We start from the raw sequence: 21,642 nt of genomic DNA on the forward strand, positions 1-21,642 counted from the left end.
CACATTTAGGTTGGCTATTTTTTACATTTACTTTGACTTCTACTGCTGCTGCTAGAAAAGACTATCATTTATTGAGCCTTACTTTCTGCCTGCTCTCTGTAAATGGATGAGCTCCCTTAATGTTCACCCTATACAACCCTATGAGATAAGTTCTATTATCTTCCTTTCACAAATGAGGAAATGGGAAATGTTAAGTAGCTTGCCTAAAGTTACAGACGGTCAGCAGCTGAGCTAAAAAATCCATTTGTTTGATCCACAGCCCATTGTCTTAACCACCATTTCATGCTCTGCTATAGATCTTTAGGATTTTTACAATGCAAGTGTGGTACTTCCCAAAGCCCACATTTGTATCTACTATGCTAAGCTGCCTCCCTAAAATATTTCTCTTGTCTCTAATTTTCTATTCACTTAGTCCATGTGCCCCATTGTGAACCATTTAACTTGTCCCTGGACACAACCAGAGATCAAATTGCCAACATCCGCTGGATCATCGAAAAAGCAGGAGAGTTCCAGAAAAACATCTATTTCTGCTTTATTGACTATGCCAAAGCCTTTGACTGTGTGGATCACAATAAACTGTGGAACATTCTGAAAGAGATGGGAATACCAGACCACCTGACCTGCCTCTTGAGAAATCTGTATGCAGGTCAGGAAGCAACAGTTAGAACTGGATATGGAACAACAGACTGGTTTCAAATAGGAAAAGGAGTACGTCAGGGCTGTATATTGTCACCCTGCTTATTTAACTTATATGCAGAGTACATCATGAGACACACGGGGCAGGATGAAGCACAAGCTGGAATCAAGATTGCCAGGAGAAATATCAATAACCTCAGATATGCAGATGACACCACCCTTATGGCAGAAAGTGAAGAAGAACTAAAGAGCCACTTGATGAACATGAAAGAGGAGAGTGAAAAAGTTGGCTTAAAGCTCAACATTCAGAAAACTAAGATCACAGCATCCAGTCCCATCACTTCATGGCAAATAGATGGGGAAACAGTGGAAACAGTGGCTGACTTCATTTTTTGGGGCTCCAAGATCACTGTAGATGGTGATTGGAGCCATGAAATTAAAAGACACTCACTCCTTGGAAGGAAAGTTATTACCAACCTAGACAACATATTAAAAACCAGAGACATTTACTTTGTCAACTAAGGTCTGTCTAGTCAAGGCTATGGTTTTTCTAGTAGTCATGTATGTATGTGAGAGTTGGACTATAAAGAAAGCTGAGTGCTGAAGAATTGATGCTTTTGAACTGTGGTGTTGGAGAAGACTCTTGAGAGTCCCTTGGTCTGCAAGGAGATCCAACTAGTCCATTCTAAAGGAGATCAGTCCTGGGTGTTCATTGGAAGGAAGGACTGATGTTGAAGCTGAAACTCCAGTGCTTCGGGCACCTGATGCGAAGAGCTGACTCATTTGAAAAGACCCTGATGCTGGAAAAGATTGAAGGCAGGAGGGAAAGGGGAAGACAGAGGGTGAGATGGTTGGATGGCATCACCAACTCAATGGACATGAGTTTGGGTAAACTCTGGGAGTGGGTGATGGACAGGTAGGCCTGGCATGCTGTGGTTCATGGGGTCGCAGAGAGTTGGACACAACTGAGCGACTGAACTGGACACAATAAGTTTGATTCCTTTGGAAGAACCATAGAAGATGGTTCTTCCTGTTTCTGAATCAGTTAAGATTGGTCATGCAGCCAAGAGTTAATTGGACCTAGAATTAGTTCTTAGGACTGGACTTTATCTTACGCTGAGTATATAAGATACACGTACTCCTTGTAGGCCTTTATGTAGAAACTGTCTCACTATATTAATATAGTGAGATATAATATAGTGAGTTTGATATAAAAATATATATTTTATATATATTTATATATAATATATATTTTATATAGATATCATTTTATATGTTAAAATATGATATCTATATATAAAAATACATAGATATCATATTTTCAATACTCCCACATATTTACTTGTTTTGGTAAGACATATTCTTTAAGGGGCTTCCCTGGTGGCTCAGTGGTAAATAATCCACCTGCCTATGCAGAAAAGGTGGGTTCAATCCCTGGGTCGGGAAAACTCCCTGGAGAAGGGAATGGCTACCCACTCCTGTATTCTTGCCTGGAGAATCCCATGGACAGAGGAGCCTGGTGGGTTACAGTCCGTAGGTTCGCAAGAGTCAGCGATGATTTAGCAACTAAACAATGGCTAAACAAGAGTCCCTTAGGGCTCAGGAACAGTAACAATGTTACCATTACTGGCAATAATGCTGCCAGAAAAGAAGAGATTCAGAGTTTCTTATAATTTGCCACTCAAAAATTCACCACTAAGTTAAAAAAAAATTGTGCAAAAATCATGTTATCTCAGTACCCTTTTAAGTATACAGAATGTGGTGAAGGGCCAGATGATATAGTCTGTAATTACTAGGATTATAAACAGGAACAGGCAATTTTTTGTTCTTTAGCTAGGGCATGACTTTCCCCAGTGTATTCATGGTCATCTAATTTTAAATAGAGTTGTAACGCATTATTGGTGTGGGACCAGGGAGCTCAGTGGATTATAGTCCAGTGATAATGAGGCCACATTTACAAGGCTTAATCCATGGAAAGGCCTGCTAACTCTCAACTATTCACTCCAACATTAAGTCTAAACAACTGTTTGCCAGTGTGCACTATTGGTTTCAAGAGGGCCTAGACAGGAAAAAGGTAGGGGAGGCAGGTGGCTTAATCCAAGCTCATTACTGTGGCTGGAAAAAAACAACTTGAAGTGCAACCTCTGCTAATGGTGGCTGATTGAGTGGCATCCTCATTCTTTACAAGTGACAGCACACAACACAGTGCATTTAAGAGTATTAAGTAGAACTGTGTTTGAGTGTCTCCTGTGGATGTACAGGTCAGCAGTGGCCTGCCGCAGGGGCAGGGGCTCTGGGTGCAGCAGACTTGGGTATGGCATAAGCCCGCTTGGAGGAGGTCGCCATTAACCCCAACATACAGCTGCCAGAACTTACACAGGACTGGGGAAATAGACATTTGGAGGGCACAAACAGAACCTTATGGGCACCAGGACCCAGAAGAAAGGAGCAGTGACTGCACAAGAGACTGACCTAGACTTGCCTGTGAGTGTCCAAGAGTCTCCGGTGGAGGCGTGGGTCGGTAGTGGCCTGCTGCAGGGTTGGGGGCACTGAGTGAGCAGTGTGTGCATGGGACCTTTTGAAGGAGGTCGCCATTATCTTTATTACTTCCACAAAAGTTTGGCCTCAGGTCAAATAATAGGGAGGGAATACAGCCCCAACCATCAACAGAAAATTGGATTAAAGATTTACTGATCATGGTCCCGCCCATCAGAACAAGACCCAGTTTCCCCCTCAGTCAGTCTCTCCCATCAGGAAGCTTCCATAAGCCTCTTATCCTTCTCTATCAGAGGGCAGACAGAGTGAAAACCACAATCACAGGAAACTAACCAATCTGATCAAATGGACCACAGCCTTGTCTAACTCAGTGAAACTATGAGCCATGCTGTGTAGGGCCACCCAAGACGGAGAGGTCATGGTGGAGAGTTCTGACAAAATGTGGTCCACTGAAGAAGGGAATGGCAAACCACGTCAGTACTCTTACCTTGAGAACCCCATGAACAGTATGAAAAGGCAAAAAGATAGGACACTGAAAAAGGAACTCCCCAGGTGGGTAGGTGCCCAATATGCTACTGGAGATCAGTGGAGAAATAACTCCAGAAAGAATGAAGAGATGGAGCCAAAGCAAAAACAACACCCAGTTGTGGATGTGACTGGTGATGGAAGTAAAGTCCAATGCTGTAAAGAGCAATATTGGATAGGAACCTGGAATGTTCAGTTCATGAATCAAGGCAAATTAGAAGTGCTCCAACAGGAGATGGCAAGAGTGAAGGTCAACATTTTAGGAATCAGCGAACTAAAATGGACTGGAATGGGTGAATTTAACTCCAATGACCATTATATCTACTACCGTGGGCAAGAATCCCTTAGAACAAATGGAGTAGCCATCATAGTCAACAAAAGAGTCCAAAATGCAGTACTTGGATGCAATCTAAAAAACGAGAGAATTATCTGTTTGTTTCCAAGACAAACCATTCAATATCACAGTAATCCAAGTCTATGCCACGAACAGTAATGCTGAAGAAGCTGAAGTTGAATGGTTCTATAAAGACCTACAAGACATTCTAGAACTAACACCCAAAAAAGATGTCCTTTTCATTATAGGGGACTGGGATCCAAAAGTAGGAAGTCAAGAAACACCTGGAGTAACAGGCAAATTTGGCCTTGGAATACGGAATGAAGCAGGGCAAAGACTAATAGAGTTTTACCAAGAAAATGCACTGGTCATAGCAAACACCCTCTTCCAACAACACAAGAGAAGACTCTACACATGGACATCACCAGATGGTCAATACCGAAATCAGATTGATTATATTATTTTCAGCCAAAGATGGAGAAGCTCTATACTATACAGTCAGCAAAAACAAGACCAGGAGCTGGAGCTGACTGTGACTCAGATCATGAACTCCTTATTGCCAAATTCAGACTGAAATTGAAGAAGGTAGGGAAAACCACTAGACCATTCAAGTATGATCTAAATCAAATCCCTTATGATTATACAGTGGAAGTGAAAAAGATTCAAGGAATTAGATCTGATAGAGAGAGTGCCTGATTATGGACAGAAGTTCCTGACATTGTACATGAAGCAGGGATCAAGACCATCCCCAAGAAAAACAAATGCAAAAAGGCAAAATGGTTGTCTGAGGAGGCCTTACAAATAGCTGTGAAAAGAAAAGAAGTAAAAGGCAAAGGAGAAAAAGAAAGATATACCCATTTGAATGCAGAGTGCCAAAGAATAGCAAAGAGAGAAAATAAAGCCTTCCTCAGTGACCCATGCAAAGAAATGGAGAAAAACAATACAATGGGAAAAACTAGAGATCTCGTCAAGAAAATTAGAGATATCATGGGAATATTTCATGCAAGGATGGGCACAAAAAAGGACACAAATGGTATGGACCTAATACAAGCAGAAGATATTAAGAAGAGGTGGCAAGGATACACAGAAGAACTATACAAAAAAGATCTTCATGACCCAGATAATCCTGATGGTGTGATCACTCAACTAGAGCCAGATATCCTGGAATGCGAAGTTAAGTGGGCCTTAGGAAGTATCACTATGAACAAAGCTAGTGGAGGTGATGGAATTTCAATTGAGCTATTTCGAATCCTAAAAGATGATGCTGTGAAAGTGCAGCACTCAATATGCTAGCAAATTTGGAAAACTCAACAGTGGCCACAGGACTGGAAAAGGACAGTTTTCATTCCAATCCCAAAGAAAGGCGATGCCAAAAAATGCTGAAACTACTGCACAATTACACTCATCTCACAGGCTAGCAAAGTAACGTTCAAAATTCTCCAAGCCAGGCTTCAACAATATGTAAACTGTGAACTTCCAGATGTTCAAGCTGGTTTTAGAAAAGGCAGAGGAACCAGAGATCAAATTGCCAAAATCTGTTGGGTCATCGAAAAAGTGAGAGAGTTCCAGAAAAACATCTATTTCTGCTTTATTGACTATGCGAAAGCCTTTGACTGTGTGGATCACAACAAACTGTGGAACATTCTTCAAGAGATGGGAATATCAGACCACCTGACCTGCCTCCTGAGAAATCTGTATGCAGGTCAAGAAGTAACGGTTAGAACCAGACATGGAACAACAGACTGGTTCCAAATAGGAAAAAGAATATGTCAAGGCTGTATATTGTCACCCTGCTTATTTAACTTATATGCAGAGTATATCATGAGAATTGCTGGACTGCATGAAGCACAAGCTGGAATCAAGACTGGTGGGAGAAATACCAATAACCTCAGATATGCAGATGACACCACCCTTATGGCAGAAAGCAAAGAAGAACTAAAGAGCCTCTTGATGAAAGTGAAAGAGGAGAGTGAAAACATTGGCTTAAAGCTCAACATTCAGAAAACTAAGATCATGGCATCTAAGATCCCACCAATTCATGGGAAATAGATGGGGAAACAATGGAAATAGTGACAGACTTTATTTTTGGGGGCTCCAAAATCACTGCAGATGGTGACTGCAGCCATGAAATTAAGACACTTGCTCCTTGGAAGAAAAGCTATGACCAACCAAGACAGCATATTAAAAAGCAGAAACATTACTTTGCCAACAAAGGTCTGTCTAGTCAAAGCTTTGGTTTTTCCAGTAGTCATGTATGGATGTGAGAGTTGGACTATAAAGACAGCTGAGCACCAAAGAATTGATGCTTTTGAACTGTGATGTTGGAGAAGACTCTTGAGAGTCCCTTGGACTGCAAGGAGGTCCAACTAGTTCATCCTAAAGGAAATCAGTCCTGAATATTCATTGGAAGGACTGATGTTGAAGCTGAAACTCCAATCCTTTGCCACTTGATGCAAAGAACTGACTCCTTTGAAAACACCCTGATGCTGGGAATGATTGAAGGTGGGAAAAGAAGGGGATGACAGAGGATGAGATGGTTGGATGGCATCACCGACTCAATGGACATGAGTTTGAGTAAGCTCTGGCAGTTGGTGATGGACAGTGAAGCCTGGCATGCTGTAGTCCATGGGGTTGCAAAGAGTCGGACATGACTGAGGGACTGAACTGATTTGAACTGAAGTAGAGCAAAAAGCATCTTCCATTTCTCCATAAACACTGTTCTTCACATATGCTAATGTGTTTCCAGTCCCCTTCATCACAAAATCTACTATGAAGCTCAGACTGCATCTATTTAGTTCCTCATACCAGTGTTCTATCTTGTACAGCCCTGAATAGATCCCATGAGGAGGCAAACACTTTGGGGGTGGGTGGTCTTACCCAAAGAATCACTTCTGTAAGCCCTCGAGTTACCACTTCTGCTCTTGCAAATATTTTCTTGAACAAAGAAAAACAAGTCAGAGGTTTTATTCTCAGCACTTATCTCTGAGTTCTATGCTGAATACTGCTTTGTCAGATTTGCAAAGCAAGCTGTTATTCATCCAGTCCTTGAAGAAACAAGTTTCAAAAATAATGGTTTTCCATATGGGAACATTATGTTACAATAATAAGAAGAGATAAGTCTGCAAAATACTTAATGTGATATATTTTCTTGCTTAAGCACTAAAACTAAAGTTAATTTAGAGGGATGGGGACTGGGGGCTTCCAAATAATGTTTGTTTGCAATTACTGATGAAGTGGTCATATGCTATGATTGGCAAAGATCCAGAGGTAGACAAAAATTTCTTTGCATCAGATATGAATCTTTATGCATAGGAGGAAAATGATTTCAAGAAATCCTCCCATTGTCACTTGCTGACAAATTGAGCTGCATGGCTGATCTAATATATGAAGAGACACGACATGCAACAAAGATACTCTGGTATAATATAAACATGGATTATATTGGCCAATGGATTCTTCAGGATAGCCTTCTCTTTTGACAGATAATTTCTTGTTAGAATATCTTTCTTAAACATTTTTTCCTTTGAAAATAAGTGTGGGGACAGTTTTTATTATTGTACTAAAACCCCACATATTTGAACATGGTGTGTTGGCGAGAGTGTGGACAAACAGGCACCCTCATACATTGTTGGTGGGAGTGTTAAATGGAACAACCTCTATGGAGGGCAACTTGGAAATGAAAAATACACTTATCTTTTAATGTAACAATTCCACTTTTAGGATTTTATCCTAATGATAAACTTGCATATGTATGAAATGGCTTATTTGTTTATAGTAGCAAAATATTGGAAACAAGCTAAATGTCTATCCATTTGGGCCTGGTACATCTAAACAGCAAAACACTGTGGATCTGTTAAAAAGAATGGAGCACCAAGATGGAGCCATCTCTAAGACATAGGCACATGGTAACAAAGGAGATATACAGTGTTAACATTGTTAAAAATATATGCACAGCCTGCACGTGCACACACACAAAGAGAAACGCACCATATTTCCCAAATACAAGGGAAGGGGTTCTCTCCCAATTCTTTCTTCAGAAAAAAAGGGAATGGCCTTATATTCATATCCTTATAAAATCGTTTATGTAATGTAGTAATTCTCCATTCCCATTTATTTTTATCCACAAACTACAGTTTAGGAGAGACACAGTAAGTGGGAATATTCTCAATCAATGCTAGTTTTGGATGCTCATAAAGAGTATCTGTCAGAATTGGAAAAAAAGGATGTAAGTACATTATTTCTTAAGGAATGACCTCATAAATGCAGGTGTTAGATATAAAAACAAACTTTTTTAAAGCTCATTTCCAAACTTAATGCACCTTAAATGGGAAGGAAATCTATGAAAGAGGGGATATATGAATATGTATAACTAAATCACTTTGCTGTATAGTAGAAACCAAAACATTATAAAATGATTTTACTCCAATAAATTATTTTAATTTAAAAAATAAACCAAAAAACAAAATGAATGCAATGAAAAGGGCTCCCAGTAGGTAAAGATGGGACAGTTTGACCATCAAAAACAGTAATAGGTGAATTGAAACAGACTGAAAACATAAAAAAACCCACGAATTTATAAAAATTTTTTTTAAATAAAAGATCTTTATAAATACAGTATACTAACGCATATATATGGAATTTAGAAAGATGGTAACAATAACCTGGTGTACGAGACAGCAAAAGAGACACTGATGTATAGAACAGTCTTATGGACTCTGTGGGAGAGGGAGAGGGTGGGAAGATTTGGGAGAATGACATTGAAACATGTAAAATATCATGTAAGAAACGAGTTGCCAGTCCAGGTTCGATACACGATACTGGATGCTTGGGGCTGGTGCACTGGGACGACCCAGAGGGATGGTATGGGGAGGGAGGAGGGAGGAGGGTTCAGGATGGGGAACACATGTATACCTGTGGCGGATTCATTTTGATATTTGGCAAAACTAATACAATTATGTAAAGTTTAAAAAAAAAAAAAAGAATACTTCCCTCTCCCACTTAAATCAAAATACCTCTCATTGGACACCTTTGGAAGTAGCTTGAGTACCAACATGTTATACTGAAAAATGGCAATTTAAAAATTAAGTATTTATCTTGACTTCCCTGCATGAGCTATATTTCAGGGCAACCAAAGACTCCCCAGCTAAAGAGACAAAGTTCTTATATAAGTATTTTAACCAATAAGTGTAGACAGAATGATAAAATTTAAAAAATGGCCATTCTGTAACCTCTAATGAAATCATTGATTGGGGCAATAATCATCAATAGATGAAACCATTAGATGAAAGGCTGATGACAAAATTTGCATTGGAGGGGACAACTACCCAGTGAGTCTTTTGATGTACTCATCACTGAAACATGGGACAATCAGACACTGTACCTCTTGATATAATATACTATAAAACACAGAGCACCACAGACAAAGAAATCTTACCCCAAACTGAACCTGAGCTTAATTAAGCATCTAGATCTAACTTCCATTTATAGGAAATACAAGAAACATGGAAGCAAGGTAAATGGAATCAAATAAAACCAATAGACAAGTCCATGAAGTGCATACTCTACAAGATGCTGATGCGTTTGTTCAGTAAGTAAATGGCAGCAGTAAAAGAAAGATGCTTTAGAGCAGGGTACCTAGGCCAAGGACTGGTACCAGTTGTGGGCCCATTACATTTAGTGGCAGGTGAGCAAGTGAAGCTTCATCTGTATTTACAGCTGCTCCCCATCGCTTGCATTACCACCCGAGCTCTGCCTCTTGTCAGATCAGTGGGTACCATTAGATTCTCACAGGGGTGCAAACTTCCTGTGAGCTGTGCATGCAAGGGATCTAGGTTGTGCACTCCTTATGAGAATCATCCTGAAACCATCCCCTCACCATCGGTCTGTAGAAAAATTATCTTCCATGAAACCAGTCCCTGGTGCCAAAAAGGTTGGGTACCACTGCTTAGAGTACAGAGATTTAAGAGACACAACCAAATGCGATATGTGAATCTTTTTGGATACTGATGTGAACAAATAAACCAACTTAAATTTCTGTTACATTTATCAGATTTACACAAGAGTAGAAAAAATTGTATGGGACCTCCCATATTCTTATCACCCAAATTCAACATTTATTATTATTTTTAATATAATCACCATGCCATTATAACATGTATAAAAATTTAATATCAAACACCCAGTTGATAATCAAGAGTTGACCATTTGTCTCAAAAATGCAGTTTTTATGGAATGTGAAAGTGGAATTTCCATAAATGAAAGTGGACTTCTATAAGTGAAGATGGACTTTCCACAAAAACTGCATTTTTGGGACAAATGGCCAACTCTTGATTATCAGCTGGGTGTTGGATGTTAAATTTTTATACATGTTATAATGTCATGGTGATTATATTAAAAATAATAATAAATATTGAATTTGGATGATAAAAATATGGGAGGTCCTATTCCTATACAATTTTCTCTACTCTTGTGTAAGTCTGAAAAATGTAACAGAGATTTTTAAAAGTGATATAGTATAGAGTTACATTGTTAAGATCTAAATCTACACCTACAGGATAGATTCAGAAGACAATCATCTTAATGTCATATAAATGGGTAATTGTAACTAGGAATAAAATATCCAGGATCAGAATCATATGTAGATTCAAAAATATTTCCTCTCAAAGATCTTAGATGGAAGTCAGATGATGTACTTGGCTAACTGCTGGGGACTCAAAAAGGGGGCTCTGGGATTAGAAAAAACAATAAAGATGCATGGGCAGATTTTGAATTATACTGTTTGTGAAATGTTGAGAGTAGAAAAATGTCTTCTAATTTATAAATGATTTTATATAATGTGTGGTTTTAAATATGTAAATAAGGGTGAATTTACAAGTTAAACGTCATAAATAGATACTCACCATTTATTCATATATCTAATAGTCTGTGTATTCAAGTGAGTCAAAAAACAGTGTCACCTAATATTTGAGCATATATGATATGTATAAGCACACATGTACACATGTGTATGTGTTTGTGTAAGTGTGCAGAGATTTTGTGAAAATAAAGAAATCATAAAAAACCTCTTTCTGGAAGTTTTCTTCATGCAAGGTGACTGAGAGGCTGAGAGGAAAGGGTTGGAGGGACACTTACTTTTCACTGTCTACTCCTCTGTATCTTCTATCATGTCCAAGTATTACCTACTTAAAAGAATTAAACTCAAACAAAGAAAAAACATGGTATTGCTTATATCTCTCAATTTGTTTCATAACATAGCCCCAACTAACCTTTCTAGCATTATTTCCTGTTAACTTCCCTGCCAAAATATACTTCTGACTGTCTATAGAATTGGAATTCTTGATTTAATTCTCCTAGTCTTTTCAGTATGCATTCATCCAATACTTGCTGAATACTTACTCTATGCCAGACATTATTGCAGATCCTAGGGATATCAAAATGAATGAAACCTACAGTCTGAAGCAGGTGTTCACTTGGTTTTCTTCAGCTGAAACTTGCTATAATCTCTACTTGTTAAATCCCAATATTCAAGCACATCCTCCTTGAAGAGTTTTTCATCATACCTGTCCCCTGGCTATAAATGATTTGTCCCCTTCTCCCTGTCCCCATAGCTCTTAGTAATTATTTACAATATTTACTGTATTTTGCTAACCGTGGGTGTGACTTTTACCCCTAAAAATAACTATCATTTCCGGAGCCCTTCACTATGTGCTCCGTACTGTGCAAAGCACTTTAAATATCTTCTCTCATTCATTTCTCACAACCTTATAAGGTATGTGAATTCTGCCTACTATGACTGAGAGAACTGGTGCTTAAACTAAATACCCTCCCCACAGCCTTCTGACTTCAGAATCTGGGCTTTCTTTCTCTTCAAACTTTCCAAATAGTCTCCCTTTATTTCACCATGGATTTCAGAATTTCAACCAATTTTATATGTCTAGACAAGCTAAGATATATGTGGTGTAGACGTGCCTGTGCAGATCTAAGCTGTAGGATTCAGGAGGACATAGAAAAGATGTTAGGGCCGCAACAGCCAGAGAGCGATTTGTGAGGGAGATGACAGTGAAGAAGATAAGAGTATGTGGATAAAGATGGGGGAAAGGTAGATGCATCTGGGAGTGAGGTGGTCCAGCTTATTTCTTAATACAACTCTCCATTTCTCTGTGTTAAATGTTCTGAGAGCTAGTAAGGTCTCTGTTGACTTCTAGAACCTAGTTCTTAACTACTACTCTGCATTCCACATAGTAGACCCTTGACAAAAGTTTGCTGAATGAAACACATTATTTGTTAAACTGGATCCAAACTATTTCCTCTGAGCTGCTTCCTGAAAAATATTTTTCTATTAAAATGTTGAAGAGAAAACAAACAGAAACTTGAAAGAGAAAAAAAGTTTATTTTCAGTGCACTCTTATTTAAGGAAAGACCTTAAAATGAATTCAAATATATTAATGAGAAATCTGTTCAGACAGCTGCCATGTTCACAAATTCAGCCCTCTGTTACACAGCTACTGCTTATTCAGGAGTTGCACAGGTGAGCCAATGACAGCTGTTGACTGAAAATCAATATTTAATTTCGGTGTCTCACCCTACCTCATTTATTAAACAAGTTCTTTTCTATAACTATCCTAGAGAGTGAAGATGCTTAAATCTCCACCAGATATATTTCTGAGAAACTCATATTGTCAAGTTAATGATAATTTGTGGGGTACCAGTCCTGTTTTCTTTCTTTCTGTTTCCTTTTAAACTATACATACATCTGCTCTAAATACTTAGATTTGGTGGCCACTTACAGCATACTTTTCACAGCAAATCTGATAAAATAATGTCATTTTTAGCCTTCAAGTCACAGCTATGGCCTCAGATGATTAAACATGCAATTCTGAATTTGATTTATGAGAGATGAAGTCCAATACTCTGGCCCCAGGCCTGAATGCTGGGACAGCAGGAACCCATACTGGAAAAATTTTCATTTTCCAAGTAGATGAGGGTGATTAATGGAGAGGTTCCTCTCAAATCTGGCTCCCAATAGTAAGTTGTTGTGCTCCAGGGAGCTAAAAATGGAATACTGGGGCTGATTATTCCTAGCACTGAATGGTTACTAACACAGGTTTGAATGTCACCATCATAGTAGGTAAAGCAAAACAATTTTTTAAAAAACCAAAACTCCATAAGTTTGAAAAGAAAATAAAAACTCTATACATTTATAGCTGTTGTTGTTTAGTCTCTCAGTCATGTTTGACTCTTTGCGACACCATGGACTGTAGCCTGCCAGGTTCCTCTGCCCATGGGATTTCCCAGGCATGAATACTGCAGTGCGTTGCCATTCCCTTCTCCAGGGGATCTTCCCAACCAGGGATCAAACCTGCATCTCCTTAGTTGTAGGCAGATTCTTTACCACTAAGCCACCAAGGAAGCCCACATATTGAGAGTAGACTCTAGTTTATCTAACTTGGGTCAATATTTCATGGGAAAATTCATTGAGAGCAATTTAAGTAAAAGGAAAATTAAGTGTTTTTTTCCTGGTCTAGAGAGAAATAAATCAATATTTTGCTCATTCCCTTTAAAATTAAGAGAGCAAAAATCTACTCAAAAATGAATAAGAAATGGGTTTATTATATAAATGATAGAGTTAGAGTAAATAAATAGATTTAAGTTACTAGCTTACATCTTTAATACTATGCAAATACATCTTGATTTTATATGATGACCATTTTAGTTGGATGTGTATGTGAATATGGGCAGAAGGTGAAGCTAACATGGGTAAAAAAGACAGACATGTGACACACACAAATAGCCAAACAGCCCAAGGAGAATGTGAGGCTGATCTAGTCATTATGAGAAACAGTTGAAGACACATTGGGAAAAAAGAGAGACAGAAGGAGCTAGAAAGACATGCATATACTCAGGAAAAGACAGAGCACAGAAGAAAGGGAGAGCTAGAAAGTCAAACATTTTTATTAGTTCAACAAATATTTATTGGGGCAAAAACAGATCAAGAGAAATGGGGAAAGCAGACAGAGGAAGCTATATAAATCTCTGAGCTTGGCCAAATGAACTCTGGCTGTTGATTAAAACTGTTTTAGGGGGATTTGCTAAGTACAAAAGGACTGTGCTAGACAATAAAAGGCTATAAAAAGGATAAATCAAAAAGAGTCCTGGGGGGAGGCTGGGAGGGAGGCTCATGAGAAAAGGGAGATACATACATATATATGTGTGTACTTATGCCTGATTTACATTGTTGTATGGCAGAAACCAACACATCTTTCTTAAGCAATTATCCTCCAATTAAAAATTAAAATTAAAAAAAAAAGAATGCAGAGAAAGTGATAGGTTTGGGGGAACCATCAATATTTAGATAATAGAAAATGTAAAACCAAATAGCTTGGGGCCAATTCAACTCCTTCCTGTAAAATAATGCTGGTTAGAGCAAATTAATATTTTGAGTATGAACCCTCATCAAATATAACTGTAATAAAATTAGGTAAATTGAGAACTCCCCCCCCAAAAAAAATGACTCCTTACCCCCTAAGGGCTTATTTAAAAGCTGATGTGGTCTGTGAGTGAACTATCTGCCAGTTTCATCATTCTTGAAAATGATGAACTTGTTGGGATGTTAAAACAAATCTTTCTGCAGTGGCAAGCAAGATTTCTGCTTTGATTTTTCATTTTAGATTGCAAAAGCTTTACAAAGGTATGCAGAAATAGAGAACTCTCCTTTTGCACCTTCAGAGGTTAGAGGCACAAATATCATCCAGGAGGGGAAATCTCTTTGGTATGCAAAATAGCTTGGCAGTCTAATCTTTGTTCTTGGAGAAATCAGTCTTGCTTCATTACCTGGTATCTGGGAGATATTTGAAACCATCTCTTACTTTTTTCTTTTCTAAATTCAGTGATTTTTTGGCTCGGTTGGGTCTTAGTGAGAATAAACCATCAAAACAAAATTATAACATCTTTCATGCCCTAAAAGACAACTCTGAAAAAAACACTTTATGAACAAATAAAAAGCTCCTATTTAAACCTACAACTAGGGCAGTGTTGTCCATTAAACATATTAACGTGTGCCATATTTTAAATTTGGGGGGAAGCTATATTTAAAAAAGCTTAAAGGTGACATTAATATTAATAACATATTTTACTTAACATGTATTAAAATATCAATTCAACATATAATCAATATAAACCTTATTACTATGGTATTTTGCATCATTTATTTCATAGTAACTTTTTGAAATCAGGTGTCTATTTTATAATTACAGTATATCTCAATTTGGACTAGTACATTTCCAGGGCTCAATAGCCACATGGCTACCATACTGGACAGCAAAGATCTGCAATGCTATTTCTCTATGGATTGTGTATCATTTTGCAATGTTAGCTCCATCAAAGACCCAATTCAATTAAAATAAAAATCTAAAAGGTAACTTTTCCTTTCCAAGTTCCCTTAGTACATAATATTGTGTTTTTTAACCTGCCTTATGGTGTTAACCCTTTGGACAAAAAGAAAGTGAGTTAAGGTTTGTATTGATACATGGACTTGAGAAGGCAGAGCTTCCTAACTTAAATAAAACAACCAGTTCACTGGAAGCTAAGAAGGAAAACTCCAGGTGGGAAATAATGGCTACAGAAGCCAATCCTGCCCTACACTTTGGTGAATTGAGTAGGCATGTCACCCAAGGTATCCTATTTAGCCTGTTCAAGCATTCATCACTTGAGAGCCCACACTATCATTAGCAAGCTCTGTTTCTCCTGCACTTAGCATAGTGCCTGGCACATAGTTGGTATTCAATAAATGTGTGAACAAATAAATTTATGCAAATAAATAGCTCTCATTTAGTCTAGACACATTTGAAGTGCTCCATAGCTTCCCTAATAACTCAGTTGGTAAAGAATCCACCTGCAACGCAGGAGACCCCAGTTCGATTCCTGGGTTGGGAAGATCTGCTGGAGAAGGGATAGGCTACCCATTCCAATATTCTTGGGCTTCCCTTGTGGCTCAGCTGATAAAGAATCCACCTGCAATGTGGGAGACCTGGGTTCAATCTCTGGGTTGGGAAGATCTCCTGAAGAAGGGAAAGACTACCCACTCCAGCATTCTGGCCTGGAGAATTCCATGGACTGTATAGTCCATGGGGTTGCAAAGAGTTGGGCATGACTGAGTGACTTTCACTTTTATACAGCCTAATGTTAGTGGTTATGACATAGGACAGTGCAGATGTAGACCATCTCTACCATCCTGGAAAGTTCTACGGGACAGCACTGTCCTAGAGCAATGGGCAGAAATACTATTTGACTTGTTAAGTTTCAGGGGACCTCTAGACACCACAAAACTTTTTTTTTTTTTAAATGAGCGAGTGAGAATACCAGTGACATGAAATGATGAGGAATGAAGCAAGAACACAAACAGGTATACATTTTACTCTCCTAGAAAGTTCAAATGCATCACCATTATGGTTTTCATTGGAAGAAGACACTGCCATATATTTCTCCCTCAGTTTCTGCCTTCCTCTTAGGGTCTTCTCACCTTGATTCCCACCAGGCACAATCCCTGAGTATCCCTCTTACCCTCTAGTCAAAATGTCTAATGAATCCTTTCCCTCATTTCCCAACATAAGTTTGCAATTTCAAAAGACACGTTAGTACAAAAGTTGGGCGGGGCAGAGGGAGAAAGAAATAAAATATAAAAATCACAAAAAATAGTCCAACTTATATACAATATATAATTTTCTGAACCTAAGAATCCCAGGAAAAGCAGTGAGGTGGCTGAAGAAATCCTACATTCTCTTACCTGAAAACAGACTCCATTAGCTGAGGGGATAGCACAATTTTGCAGGTACATCAGCTGTATCCCTTTCTTCCCAGCCCTGGTCTCAGTCAGGAGACCTCTGGGGTGCCATCTTGGTTCCTGGCATACAGGAGTTGGTACACCTAAATATTGTATTGGCCAAAAAATTTGTTCGGGATTTTGTGTAACATCTTACCAAAAACCCAAATGAATCTGTTGGCCAACCCAATATCTTGTCTCATTTCCCCTTTAAGGATACCCCTTTAGAATGCTTCATTTCTCTTTATTTTTTTTTATTTATTTTTTTTAAATTTTATTTTATTTTTAAACTTTACATAATTGTATTAGTTTTGCCAAATATCAAAATGAATCCACCACAGGTATACATGATACTCTGGTTTCATTTCTCTTTAAACAAAACATTTTCCTATTTCAAACCCTGTTGCCTACTCAGGCACTCCTGCTTAGTTTCACATCGATGCTTGAGAAACATGTCTATTTATAGCTGACTTGTAGAACTGGTGACTCCCACCTTTAGCTCCCCCGAATGATCTAACCCCCTGATCTAACCCCCTGGCTTCCAGGTCTAGCTGATGGGTCAGGATTATTTGAGGAAACGGCTCCAAAGTTCAGGTTACTAGGCCCCACTCCAGACTTCTGAACCAAACCTCTGGCAGCAGGACCTGGGAATCTCCATTCTTATAAGCATACTAGGTGAAAATGATGAACTCCATCCCATTCAGGAATTACTAATCTATTTCTTCATTACTCAATCTGTCAACTCTGCCCACCTCTGGATCATTCAATAAGGACCCTCCCCACTACCTGTCACTTTACACTTTGACAATGAAACATGATCTTAAGCATTAACATCCATACAGATGTAGAGGGGGCAGGAGTTTTCATATAAGCTAACGTGCATGCATGCATGCACACATGGTCTTCATATATATAATCACTTACCCTTGACCTATTTTTTCAAATCTTGTGTATTTTTTCTTTGGGTCACCAACACTCACAATGCTTCCTGAGGGGAGGGAGGGAAGAAAGAGAGAAAGAGAGACATTTAAATTGATTGATTTGCCTCTATTTAATACTAAAATTTATGATGCTAGAGCCAATGACAAATAAATGTTAGAGAAACATTCTCCCGTGGTTTCTAAAATTTATATGGATAATGATACATTTTATTAAAGTAATAAACAGTAATATATTAATTAAACTAGTAGTAATAACCCAGATGCTTATACTCAAAATTGATGATGTTTAGACAACAAAAAGAACTAATTATAACCCAACATTTATAAAAAAGTTCTCATAAAAGGATACTGTAGATTAGGAGATAAAAACATCTAAGGACTTGAACACAGTATTTAATAAAATCACTATCTTCTCTGAATTAGAGTGAAGTTGAGTACATTAAATTCTGCAGCACATTCAGTTCTGCTGGATAAATATCTCTTGAGCAATTAATATGTACCCAGTACTACAATAAGGGCAGTGGGGGATGGGGATGGGTCTAATAAAGAACACAGTTTAGTAATGAGACTTGTTGTTTTTTAAAAAAAAAAAAAAACATACATCCCCAGACACCTGAAAGTAATATAATATTGTAAGACAATTATACTTCAGTTAAAAAATTGTATAATTATAAAATAAAATCCTAAAAATCTCCACACATCCTTGAACCTAGGACCCTGCTAGCATTCAAAACATTGTTAACAGTTTAACTGAGATATGATTTCCATACCATCAAGTTCACTCATTTAAAGTGCTGGAGAGGGTGTGGAGAAAAGGGAACCCTCTTACACTGTTGGTGGGAATGCAAACTAGTACAGCCACTATGGAGAACAGTGTGGAGATTCCTTAAAAAACTGGAAATAGAACTGCCTTATGATCCAGCAACCCCACTGCTGGGCATACACACTGAGGAAACCAGAAGGGAAAGAGACACGTGTACCCCAATGTTCATCGCAGCACTGTTTATAATAGCCCGGTCAGCAGATGAATGGATAAGAAAGCTGTGGTACATATACACAATGGAGTATTACTCAGCCATTAAAAAGAATACATTTGAATCAGTTCTAATGAGGTGGATGAAACTGGAACCTATTATACAGAGTGAAGTAAGCCAGAAAGAAAAACACCAATACAGTATACTAATGCATATATATGGAATTTAGAAAGATGGTAACAATAACCCTGTGTACAAGACAGCAAAAGAGACACTGATGTATAGAACAGTCTTATGGACTCTGTGGGAGAGGGAGAGGGTGGGAAGATTTGGGAGAATGGCATTGAAGCATGTATAATATCATGTATGAAACGAGTTGCCAGTCCAGGTTCGATGCACGATACTGGATGCTTGGGGCTGGTGCACTGGGACGACCCAGAGGGATGGTATGGGAAGGGAGGAGGGGAGAGGGTTCAGGATGGGGAACACATGTATACCTGTGGCAGATTCATTTCGATATTTGGCAAAATTAACACAATATTGTAAAGTTTAAAATGAAAATAAAATAAAATAAAAAATAAAGTGCACAATTAAATGGCTTTGAGTAAATATTTAGGCTTATGCAAATTTACTAAATTTTACCATAATCTGATTTTAGATTATCATTCTAAAAATAAATCTTGTATGGGTTAGCAGTCACTCTGGATTCCCTCTTTGCTTACCAATTCATCCCCAGGCAAGCACTTATCTATTTACTGTTCTTGTTTCAAACACTGTGGAATAAGTTAACAAACCATACAAGAAAATCATTCATTTATCCTATTGGGCTCTGGGAAAAAATACTGGTTTTACAAGTTCAAAATATTGAATCCACTACTCAGAGGATCAATACTTGCCATTACTCAGAATCAATCTAAAGGAAGTGACATTGACTCTTGAATGCAATGCTCAAATAGGTATAGGAAAATTCTGTGCCATAGCAGCATCATGAAAATAAGTTCACAAGAGGACAACTTTGAAGGGAATCATTCATTTATCTGGATACTTTCAGCTCTCCTTTTTCTATCTGAACCTCAGTATCAGTATCAGTACTTTTAAATTATCTCAAACATCAGTATCATTACCTTTAAGTTATATCTTACTAACATGGCCCCTATTTAAAGAAGTGTGAAATCAGTAAAAAAAGATTTATATACATGATCTAATTATGGAGTCTATCTGCTAATTGTCACTCTTATCCATTTTCTCCTCTTCATGCCCATGGCCACTGCCATTGTTTAGGCTCTCAATATCTATTGTTCAAACATTTGTGCTAATCATTACCTAACTCTAAACTCTGCCTTCTCTAATTCCTTTTCCACAATGCCTCTGGAATAGGGTAACCATATAATTCATAAACCAAGACTGTCTTGGGTAAACTGAGATGTAAGGTTAGCCTACTTCAGAGTGATTTCACTCCATTATCCATAAATCCTCAAAAGTTCCTCCTTACTACAGGATCAAGTTCACATTTTTCGTCTGGCATAGAAGGCCCTTTACCATCGAGCAGCATCTAGCTCCTATCCAATCAAGTCTAACCTTATATTATTACTCTCCTCTCCAACCTTCCTACTTTATATCCTAGCAACACCATCACTATCCAAGGCTCTGGTCTTTGGACATGCTCCCTCTTTCCCTTTCTTATCAATCGCATGAATTCCTATTTATTATGTAAGTATAATATCAAGTCATCCCTTGTGAATTCTTCTCTGATCCTTCTAATGAGACTTGTGTGTGTGCTAAGTTATTTCAGTCGTGTACGACTCTGTGTGACCCCATGGACTGTAGCCTGCCAGGCCCTTCCTCTGTCCCCGGGATTCTCCAGGCAAGAATACTGGAGTGGGTTGCCATGCCCTCCTCCAGGGGATCTTCCCTATCGAGGGATTGAATCCGCTTCTCTTACATCTCCTGCATTGGCAGGCGGGTTCTTTACCACTAGCACCACCTGGGAAGCCCCAAACATGCTGCTTTCTGAGGGCCGGAATGTTGTCTTTTCATTCTGGTAACTTCAGTGCCCAGAACAATGGTTTTCACTGAATCCATTAACCAAATGAATGTGAACAAGAAAATACATATTCCAGAGCTAAACTGTGTGCTACAGATAATACTTTGTACTAATTTAGACATGATCTACTTTCTGGGCTAGTGAACAATTTAATTCAGAATTACCAGTACATAGTATGCTTGAAAAAATAATAAATTAAATGTTTCACTCATGGGTTGTTCATCCATGGTGGTTAGGTTTTTGTTGTTGTTCGTTTTTTTGTAAGACAAGCAAGTCCATGTTCCAGTTAGGTTAAAGAAGACTTACCATATGTTAGTTACTGTAAGTTTTTTCCTCTTGTATTCCCAATCTCAGTCAATGGTACTACCATCCCATGAATTAGGAGCCCAAGTCAGAAATCTGGTAATCACCTTGACTCATCCCTTACCTTCACCCCCACATAGTATTTTCTACTGAGTCCTGGGCCTATCTCTGTTTACCTCCTAGATACCTTTCGAATCTATCATTTCCTCATTACTACTGTTCTAGTTGGGTCCTCATCATTTTTTGTTTGAACTATCCAACAGCCTCCTAACTGGACTCAAAATTTTCAGCCTCCACCCACTTCAGTCTAGGCTCCACACCTCTATCTGGATGCTCTAAGTACAGACCTGATCAAGTGATTCTCCAGTTCAGGGTTCCTGGAGGCTTCCCTAACACCTACAGGGTAAAGCTCAAACTCCTTGGCATGGAATCCAAGGTCCTTCATATCTGGCTCCTGCATCATTCTCCATTTCATCTCCCCCACTAGAACCTTATGCTCTCACCAAAATGAACAACTTGCAGCTCATGATCGGATCCTGCTACATGATTTGGCTTCTTCTCTTAAAACTCTA

At 38.4% G+C, this 21,642-nt stretch overlaps 1 protein-coding gene across 18 annotated transcripts in view; it reads right to left on the reverse strand.

The window, feature by feature from the left end:
* PAK3 (p21 (RAC1) activated kinase 3) overlaps window positions 1-21,642 on the reverse strand; it is a 126,474-nt gene that overhangs the window by 34,412 nt on the left and 70,420 nt on the right. For all 18 annotated transcript variants that reach the window (XM_086388084.1, XM_086388086.1, XM_086388077.1 and 15 more), the window contains one exon: window positions 17,733-17,796. In XM_086388084.1, the coding sequence (XP_086244210.1) occupies window positions 17,733-17,796 (64 nt within the window). The remainder of the gene's footprint in view (window positions 1-17,732; window positions 17,797-21,642) is intronic.

The sequence above is a fragment of the Bos grunniens genome, chromosome X, assembly GCF_055505025.1.
Source record: "Bos grunniens cultivar Pamir isolate PY7600 chromosome X, Bosgru_T2T1.0, whole genome shotgun sequence".
Taxonomy (NCBI): Eukaryota; Metazoa; Chordata; class Mammalia; order Artiodactyla; family Bovidae; genus Bos; species Bos grunniens.